This window comes from Crocodylus porosus, unplaced genomic scaffold (assembly GCF_001723895.1).
Source record: "Crocodylus porosus isolate Cpor-Errol unplaced genomic scaffold, CroPor_comp1, whole genome shotgun sequence".
NCBI lineage: Eukaryota > Metazoa > Chordata > Crocodylia > Crocodylidae > Crocodylus > Crocodylus porosus.
This window is the reverse complement of record NW_017728924.1, coordinates 5316436-5326682: the sequence shown is the minus strand read 5'-3', so window position 1 is coordinate 5326682 and position 10247 is coordinate 5316436. Positions and strand designations below refer to the sequence as shown.

Genomic DNA, 10247 nt, shown 5'->3' with positions numbered 1-10247 from the left:
AATTTCCACCACTTTATAAAGAATTTAAATAAAAGCTGCTCCTGTTAAGTGGCAGATAAAAATCCTTGAAAAATGTGCCTGTCTGCATTGTACTCTACTCAAATGCTTGATTGTTCTGCTGGAAACTATGGGAAAAAGTGTTTAAAGCTATGAGGTGGGTTTGACCCCTTTATTTTTTCAACATCTTCATCGGTGACCTGAAAGATGGGTTAGAGTGTGCCCTCAGCAAGTCTGCAAATGACACCAAACTTTGAGTAGTAGATATGTTTGAGGGCAAGGCTAGGATTTGGAGGGTGCGTCTACAAATGCATTAATGCCGAGTTATGGCACATTACATTTAGTACCTCTAATATGAGGTACTAACTAAAGGCGCAGTAGCAACAGCCCATGGTCTTTTTGTGGCGCTTAATGCACAGTAGAAGTCCACTGCACAGTTTTTGCTGTGATGCACTAATGCGCAATAGAATGAGTCCGCTGCGCATTAAGCATCTCCTGTAGCACACCTAGAGAGACTTTGACAAATTAAAGGATTAGCTCAAAAGAAATCTCACAAGGTTCAACAAGGACAAGTGCAGAGTCCTGCACTTAGGACAAAACAATCCCATGCACAGTACAGGCTGGGGGCTGACTGCATGGGCAGCAGCTCTGCAGAAAAGGACCTGGGGGGTACAATGGACAGTAAGATGGATACGAGCCAACAGTGTGCCCTTGTTGGGAAGGCTAAAGGCATCCTGGGCTGCATTGGTAGAAGCATTGCCAGCAGATTGAGGGAAGAAATTATTCCCCTCTATTCACCACTGGTGACGTCACATCTGGAGAGCTGTGTCCAGATTTGGGTGCCCCCACCACAGAAAGGATGTGGACAAATTGGAGAGTCCAGCAGAGGGCAACGAAAATGGTTCAGGGGCTGGGGGACATGTCTTGTGAGGAGAGGCTGAGGAAACTGGGCTTATTTATCTGCAAAAGAAAAGGTGGGGAGGGAGGGCATTAATAGCAGCCTTCAATGAACTGAAGCGGGGGGATCCAAAGAGGTTGGAGCTGGACTGTCCTCAGTGGCGGCAGATGACAGAACAAGGAGCAATGGGCACAAGTTGCAACAAGGGAAGTTTAGATTACATATTAGGAAAATCTTTCTCACTAGGAGGGTAGTAAAGCACTGGAACAGGTTATCCAGAGAGGTTGTGGAGTCTCCATCCTTGGAGGTTTTTATGGTCCAGCTAGACCAAACCTTGGCTGAGATGATCTAGTTGGAAATGTTCCTGCTTTGAGCAGGGGGTTGGACTAGACCTGACCTCCTGAGGTCCCTTTCAGCCCTAATTTCTATGATTTGTGGTGGTGACTTCTGCAATACCTAAATGGGATGCCATTTGAACTAAGGTGGAACTGGCCAGTTCTGCACCCTCAGTGGCAGTAGTGCAGAGGCAGCAGAAACAGGGCAAGGCAGCCAGAGGTTTGCTGCTACAGGGGAAGGTGTAAGAGGCCAAAAAAGGAGGTGACATGTCAAAAACTGATTTTTGGGGGTGAAAGAAAGGAGGTGAGAGGGTTAACCCTCTCCGACACCCTCCCCCTGTAGCATCCTGTTACTATGGCTGCTGCCCCTGACTCTATCACCCCTGACCTGCTCTCCCTGCTGCCAGAGCTGCAGCTACTGCATGGAAGGTGCAGGATGTGTGCGCACCGGGGTAAGGGCACCCCCAGCTCTATTCCAGAGCCTTTGCCAAGCAAATCACACGCCCATTGTTATGCTACTGCATTTGAACAATTTGAACAGCAATTTCTGTGGAACATAGATCAAACGAGATCACCAAACTGCCCTTCAAAACTCTCTTCCTATTCCTATTAATAGTGTACAAAGTCATGCAAAAGAGAACACAATCTTTTTAGTCTCAAGGTGGCTCTGCTTCCTAGTAAGTGAGATTCAGGATTTCAGTGTTCAGTCTTCATCTTCAGAGACCTTTGAAAGCACAGTAGGAGCAGAGCCTATGGGACCAGACGACCATGAGGGCTTGACCCACAGGTACATTTTTAAGCCCTGACCCTTCATTATCTGTGCTTTGTTCTCTGTCTGTCCATTCTGGTAGCACCACACACCATTGACAGCAGTTATCATAATTGTACCCAGAAACAGCAGGAGTTCAAGGGTTTGAAGCAGGTGATGAGATTCCTCAAAACGCTATCAGAGCAGTAACGCTGTCTCTGGTGACTTAGAGCGAGAGCCTGATCCTTTTCCTGTAATACACGTAGAGCTTCCACACATTTTAGTGAGAGTTTTGTCAAGGCAAAGAACCTGCAGGAGAAAGCCCCTAATAGTTACCCAGAGCACAATACAGCAAAAAACATTAAGGGATGGTTGATTAGAGGATGCCAGTGAGAGGGGAGATGCTTTCTATTTTTAACGTTCTAAAACCTTGGATACAACTAAAGTAGAGCAGAGATCCAAAAATCAAAATGCCAAAATAGACTCGTTTAACACAGCAGGAGAGCCTAATGGCTCCAGTGGAGCATGATCAGAGCCCCACAAGCTTCATGCCAGCAACAGAGATGGGGGGGAGGTGTAATAATAATGCAGGAAAACATTAAGTTACTGATGAAAAGCGGGATAATCATGCTGTATGATGAAGTTTAGCATCACAAGACAGGTGTGTAACTCCTAAGCTGCCACAGAAAGCCTAAGGCATGATACTGAAATCTGTTCAATCTGGCCACAAACTGACAAAAAGACAAGTAGTTGACTAAAAACAACTTTCAGTAGTGAAATATAGAGACATTTTTAAAATTATTGGCATAAGGAGATCACAGGTAAGGAGGAAAGTTTTGATGAGCATGGAAGGAGAGAAACATGACTGGGTCCAACAACTTCTGGGTCCAAAATCAGAGCTAAATAAAGGACTACCAAGAGATGCAGATTGAGTATCTATGCCTTTCTAGCTATGGAGCTGTGAACCGTTCACGTACAAAAGACCTCATCACAACAGCCAAACACTTGCGATTGCAGCCAAGACACGTTTGACACAAACAGCAGCAAACTATTGCCATTCATTTCACTCTTACTAGCTCAGTCCAGCTGGCTGCCCTCCTTTCCTCTCTCACAAGACACAAAGCCTCAGCAATTTGCTACAGATTTCGGGGCATCTTCTCTGTTACTACTTACAAAGTTGTTAAGGAAAAAAAAAAAGAAAAAAATGGCAGTTGTGCTTAGTTATGGTGGAAGTAGGTTACTGTACCAAGATAAGATGTTACTGGAAAACAAAACATATTATTTGCAGCTATTGCCTTGGTGTATAGATTTTACCATCAGTTCTTATGAGCTATGGGAATAGTAACGGTTGAGCATTTGGTATAGCTACATCTTACTTTAAAGGACTCGTCACGGTCAGACAGGATTAAATGGGTCAATGTTCTAAAGCAGGGTGGCAAGCCTTATTTTTAGGGAAAGTCCTGACCCTAGCCAAACTCAACTAGCTAAATATCAACGTGGCACTCAAAAGGCACACTTAAGATTTCTGAATGGTAACAGCCGCTTGACAAATGGATTCAGTGGTATCTTACATAGCCTTCCCTTCCTGGTGGGGCACTACTGTTGGAGCCACAAAACTGCAAATCCTCCATTCAGTCTCTTGCCAGCCTGCCCCCATGTACCTCCTATGCACCTGGAGACAAAGGACCTGTATGTTTTATGATGACCAAGGGCAGCAGGTGCCATTGTGCAGGCTCCACAGTTCAATCTAACTGATGAGGTTCTGCTCATCCCCAACACAGTGGGAAGGATAGAATGGGATTTGCCTCTGTGCTAATAAAATCTTAGTCTTTCAGATTAGTCATAAGTTTTCACACTCACTTTAATATTTATTTTAAAAATTACATTCCCATAATTTATTAATGTTTTCCATGTGTGAGTAATTTCAAAGCTTATACCTCTTTTATTATATTTTATCCAAACATCTCTAATGCCAAGCCTGTTCTCACCCTCCAAAGCACCTCTGTCATGTTATAAAGCTGGGGTAGGCAATTATTTGGGCCTGTGGGCCACACAGGGTGTCCCCTCCCCACAACAACTTACCAAAACTTTTTATGTGGGATGGGGCCATGGGCAGGCGGGGACCAATGTCTGGGAGTGGGACAGGCAGACGAGCCCAGGATTGCAGAGCTGGGTCATGTGGCGGTACCAGTGCGGGGCCAGGGCAGAGCTGCAATCCACTGCCTGCACACCCCTGAGATGGGTGCTGGTTCTGTGGGCCAGGGCATGCAAGGAGCAGATTGGGGCTCTGCCCCAGCCCTGTCCCCATGCTGTCACTGCCCCAAGATCCCACACGCAGCCCTGGACACAGCTCCCCACTGAGGCACGGACCCATCCTGGCAGCCTGGCCGCACAGCCCCCCGCTAGTCTCCACAGAGACCCTGCGATGGAGGGACAGTGACACTGCAGGGCCGGGTCCAGCCCCGAGGCAGAGCTGCGATCCAGCGCCTGCACGGCCCCGCCACAGAACTGGGGCTCTGTCCCAGTTCCGCGCTATCGCCGCCCTGCAATCCCAGGCTCTCCATGGAGATTGGCCAGGATGCACAGCCAGGCGGGCAGGGTTGGTCTGGGGCCAGGTAGGGAGCTGTGTCCAGGACTGGGGTCTTGGGGCAGTGATAGAGCAGGAGTGGGGCGGAGCTGTGATCTGCTCCCTGCACCCCCCTGCTTGCCCATCACAGGGACACGTGGGCAGATTGGGGCTTTGCCCCAGGCCCTGGCCCCACGCTGTCGCCGTCCTAAGATCCCAGGGTCTCCCCAGCCCCTCCTGCCCGTCTCACTCCTCACCAAACTACAGCCCCGTCCCAGCAACCCAGGAGAATGCCCTGCCCTGCGGGTTATACCACAGCCCAAGCTACCCCCTACAACTGTGCCAGGTGGGACTGCGGGATGTGTTGCAGGCTGGACAAGACCCCTCAGTAGGCCTGATCCAGTCCACAGGCTGTACTTTGCCCACTCCTGCTATAAACAGAAAATAAAACTATTGTACTGCAAAGGTGCATTTGATTATTACCCAAGTATTCCATTTCTACAGCCCTCCTGCTTCCCATGAATGCGAGGTCTTTTATATTGTATCGACCCACTAATGAAATGCAACTGTCATAAAATTTTAGCACCGTGAAGCACCACACAACCATTTAGGACAAGAACTGAAAGAATACAATATAACAAACTGTAATTGGAATCTGAGTAAATTGGGATATGTAATTCAAACTAGATTTAAGCTAACTATAAACAGAGGTTGTGCTATGTGAGTGTATTTGTGGTTTCTCGGTGCGTATGCTTACAAGCAGTTGAGCAGAAACTTGTAATTTCAAAATGAGACTCGCATCCTACAATAATAGCATCTCACTCTGAAATAGGCATCCTGAATTTTGAATTGGCCTTACTTAGATGCAAAGACATACACATGTGCTTTATTTACATGGGTCATTCCACTCTAATAAAAAATGGATGCGAGTCAATGGAACTAACAGGTAGACTAACAGGTAAATTTAAACAAACGTGTTCAATGGCTGTGGTAAAGAAGTACCCTAAATCAGTCCTGTAGACCCATGAAAAGCAGAACTGGTGAGGTTTGACGCTGCAGTTTTATGCTTAGGTATCAACACACGTAGCCTGGGACAACTCCTCGTGTCCCAAAGGGAGTAGCTCCTCGGGGATGTCCACTTGCCACACGTCTTTGCCTCCTCGAGCAGGAATTGGTTCCAACAGCCATCTTGGATTTGAAATCACAGTCAGGTATTTCTGTTGCAGGTTAATCAGTACAGCTTTCTTTTCCATCTCCAAAGTCTCTTCAGGAGATGAGTTTTCAGGATACTTGATTGTCTCTCCAATGTCAACTAGCCCTGCATTATAAAAGCAAAGATGTGGTTGATTTTCCTTCCAAAACCAAAGTTTTCCAACATAAATGCTCAACCAAATGAGCTTTAGTTAAAGCACCCTGCTGCCATGTTGAAACACAGGACACTGAATACACGAGATGCTCCGGGCATTTTAATTAGAGCAACTCCTGAGAACAGCTCTAATTAAAATGCCCCTCCCCCCTGAGCATGTGTAAAAAATATCCTGTATTATTAAAACGTCAACAAAAAGTAAAATGGTTACTAGATAGAAGACATTTTCATTTTTTTCAGAGGCTAAAAAGTATATTTAGAAAAGTCAGATAAGCTTTCATCTTCATCTCTTTTCACAATTTAGCATCTGACTCATGCTGGGGTTTACTAATCCACGTATCACCAAGTGCCTAAAAAATGTAGGCCCTTTTTGCTATATGTGATAACAATCACTTGTTTTTCAGGAAATAACTTCAAATATTCTAAAGATAACTTATGTGACAAACGAATTGATTTAGACAAGAAGGTATTGCAGAACAGAAGTTAAATTAAAACTCTATGCATTTGGAATGGATCTACATGGAAAAAAATTAGCATCCCCTTTTCTGTGCTACATTTGTGGCACCTGCAATACATATGTGGATACATCTCTGAATCAGCTTCTTATTCCAGTGATTTTAGTGGGGGGTCTGCCATGTGCAACACATTACAGAATAGAGGAACAACGCTCAACTCATTACAAAACATTACAGATGTGCAAAGAACCACTCACACAAACAACAGTCTTAAAATAAAAGGGACATATATAAAATCTTAATAGAATGAGGACCAACCTTTCTACTTGAGTTACCTTTAAAATCAGTTCCAGTTTGGAAAAGTAAGCTGAATATTACTCTGTTTCTAGCAACATCGTATTTGCCACATAACTTTTAGTTGTTTAACTGATTTGACTGGTTGTAATGCAGAAAACTGACAAATGGATCTGAATATTGATAATACTAGCAGGTTGCACAGGCAGCTCAGTTTTCTAGCAGTTGGAAAAACTGTTCTGACTTGAGTATATACGAGTAGAAAGAAAAGCAAGATTCTAAACTTCTATCTTTACTTAGTTTTCTATGTTAAAGGCTTTTGTAAGCTCTGCAGCACTTCACCAAAAATGATGAAGCTGTGAAATAACTGTCTAGAGACACGTTAAAAATGTACGCTTGAGAAAGTGTTTACAATGAGGCCCCATAGAAAAAATGAACTCAAGACTGTTTACCCGCAATAACTCCTCTGCCAAATTTCTCCCCTTTATCTAACAACTCTGCAACTTGTGTAGGTGTCATATCAAGTCTATTCAAAAGGACCTCTTTCCACGTTTCATCCTCCCAGTCTTTAAAAGCTATGTGAATAGCAACGGTGCAGTTCTTGTAGTCTGCCAGCAATGGACGCCAACGAGTCTCTATTGTTTTGACTTTGTTCAAAATCAACCCAGCATAGGGTTGCCGGAAAGAAAGACAGCCAAATCTCATCTTTCTTCAGTGCTGCACCTTTCACCTGGCATTGCTGTCACAACCTGATCAGTTAGGAAAAGAAAAATAATTAACACAACATCCTGATGTTGGGGCTTGCCAAATCTACCTGTCAGTGCACACAGCAAACTGCCTGCACAAATGCCTTGAAAATGTTACAAAATGTTCCAATTATTCAAACACCTGTATCTCTGAAATGCCTGGTTTTCTGGATGGAAGCAGTAAATTTTTAAGCAATACTCAATTTGTCTTGAAACCCTCTAACCCAGGTTATGACCCAGAAGCTCTAAAGAAACTCAGGGCCTTGTTGTAAAAGCCCCTATATTGAATGAGGGGACATCCTTGCCCCAAGAGATGGACAAACTCAAAATTTACTGTGGAACAGATGAATGTGAGAAGCTAGATCTTTGGGGGGTGATTTTTTTTTTGGACCAACTGTATAGTTGGGATAAAGCCAGAGAAACTTTTGAAGACAAAGCTTTCTTCTTCAGGTCATTCTGAGTGCAAAGCATTCTTCTTCAGGAAGAGAGGAATTACACAAATGAGAGTCTGCAGCTGAGCTAAGCACTGAACCCTACACGCCTAAATCCTAGGTGAATGTTTTAAGCCTAAAATCATCTCTAACTCTACGGCAAGTCTAGTCTACAACCTTCGGCTGGCACAGATGCTTCAGTGTCTGATGAAGTTGAGTCGAGCTCATGAAAGCTTGTAATACATATATATGTACATATGCAGAGAGAGAGAGCATGTGTGCAAGTATAAGCAAGGCTCCCACTGCATGTGTCTACATACTATATACACTATACAGACTAGATATGATTTAGCCACGCAGAAGCAGCCCTGGGCTAGCAAACTGACCCCTGGGGCTCCCCGCCAGCTGGGGCTGCTCCACCCTGCCTCAACATACTGTGGTCCCGAGCGCACGTTCAAATGACATGCCTGGGAGCAATAAACTCTGGTGCGATAAGCACCGGAGTTTATTGTTTTGCACTGATGGCGTGTGTAGACATGCGCAGCATTGCCAGCATAGCTGCATCCAGCACTTTCCACAGGAGTTTCCGTGGCACAGTGATGTTGATCAGGGGTTAATCACACCCGAGCGACAGCTGTAAGGCAGGGTTACACATGCACACCTTTACAGATGAATTAAATAAGATATATCTATTTACCTGTCTAGATCTAGACAGCTGGATCTAGATACATCTTTCTATCTAGACACACTGATAGATCTAGGTGCACAGATAATCTAGACAGACAGACCTAGATATCTACACACACACACGTACATACACACACACAGGCCCCTGCGCACGCGTGTGTGTGTGTGTATAAAACCCATGGCTACACGATGCACTAGTACCACCCTAGTTGGCTACTACACGGTCTGACCTACCCGTATATAAAGCCGTGCACGTGTCTTCGACCTACCTACAGCCCAGCCCGGCGCAGCTCGTTGCCCTGTCTCCTGCGCAGCCGCACACGGTGGCCCCGCCCCCCGCGCACTCGGGTTTAGCCCCACCCCCGCCTGCCCTTCGCGCACTCGAGCGAAGCCCCGCCCCCGTCCGACGCGCGCTCGGGCGAAGCCCCGCCCCCTCCAACGGCCGCTTTCGGGGCGCGTCTCCCAGCCGCTCTTCCAGGCCCTGAGGCGAGGTCGGGGCAGGGGTCTCTGCGCTGGTCTCCGGCGGGGCCGCACCTCAGGCCCGGCCTCAGCGCTGCCCCGAGTGAGTCGGCAGCCGTCACCTCCCCCAGCAGGTGCGGCCGGGCCCTGATCGCATCGCAGAAATATCTCTCCAGCTATACAAAAAAACCCAGTTTGCTTGGAAGCTCGTGCTTGGAAACGTGTCACCACTGAGGAGACGGGGGGGCTGAGGGGGTCTGAGAGCAGCAAAGAGGATGGAGCTGGGCTGTGCTCGGTGGTGGCTGGCAGGGTGAGGAGCAATGGGCTCCAGCTGCAGCGAGGGAGGGTTAGGCTGGATAGTAGGAAAAACTCTCACAAGGAGGCTGGTGAACAGGAGTGGGTTATGCAGAGAGGGCCTGCAGTCTCCATCCTTGGAGGCTGTTAAGCCGTGGGTAGACCAAGCTTTGGCTGGGATGATGGAAGTAGGGGCTGGTTCTACTTGGAGCAGGGGGTTGGATAAAATGAGCTCCCTAGGTACTTTCCGACCCTCATCTTCCATCGCTGGTTTCTGTCCGTTTGAATGTGTTGGGAGGCTCGAAGGAAAGTGAGGCAGGAGCAATCCCGTCCCACAGGCTTCAAGGGCGGTGGATAAAGGCTGGCCAAGGAGCAAACAATGGTCTTCTTACCCTTGGTAATGAGAACGTGGGCTGGGAGAGGAAGCAAGGGTTGGGGACCTTTCAGTCTTCCCCTGAGCGGGGAAAAAAGAAAACCCCAAAGCATGCATTGATTTATTTATTTTGTTGCTCCAGGAGGGGAAGAGGGAAGGGTCAATGGAAAAGAAAGGGTGCCTGAGGGCCTTGCTCCACATTCAGATGAAAGCTGTCTAGAAACCAGCCAGAGGTGTGACATGCTTTCAAGCACGACGTTTGTAGCTGGAGAGCCTTTTTTTTTTTTTTTTAATCGCATGATAACAACTTTGCATGTGTGCAAACCTGAACTTACTGCATGATTAACCCGTCAGTTTTGTGATGTACATAACGTGTAGTAGGGGCTATTGACATAGAAAATGAAAATAGTAAGGCAACATGGAGCTCTTGGGTTCAGTGAATTTTAATTTAATTTGTTCTTCCTTTTCATTGTGGTTGGCATGCATCCTGCACCTGTGTCAAAGGCACGTTGTTGCAGGACGATGTTGAAGGTGACATGGAAATACAGACATTCAGAAATAAGGTTTTGGAATTGTGCTGAATGTCCCTTGGAAGTAG

General features: G+C 46.4%; 1 protein-coding gene across 1 annotated transcript; it reads right to left on the bottom strand.

Moving 5' to 3' along the window:
- Positions 1-5533: 5533 nt before the first annotated feature.
- On the bottom strand, positions 5534-8815 carry LOC109313622 (protein CXorf40A-like). The gene is made up of 3 exons (XM_019540266.1): positions 8793-8815; positions 7112-7408; positions 5534-5862 (listed from the first exon to the last, which is right to left on the bottom strand). Exons 2-3 carry the CDS (start codon positions 7362-7364, stop codon positions 5612-5614), a joined length of 504 nt encoding a protein of 167 aa, XP_019395811.1. The 5' UTR covers positions 7365-7408; positions 8793-8815; the 3' UTR covers positions 5534-5611.
- Positions 8816-10247: the final 1432 nt, after the last annotated feature.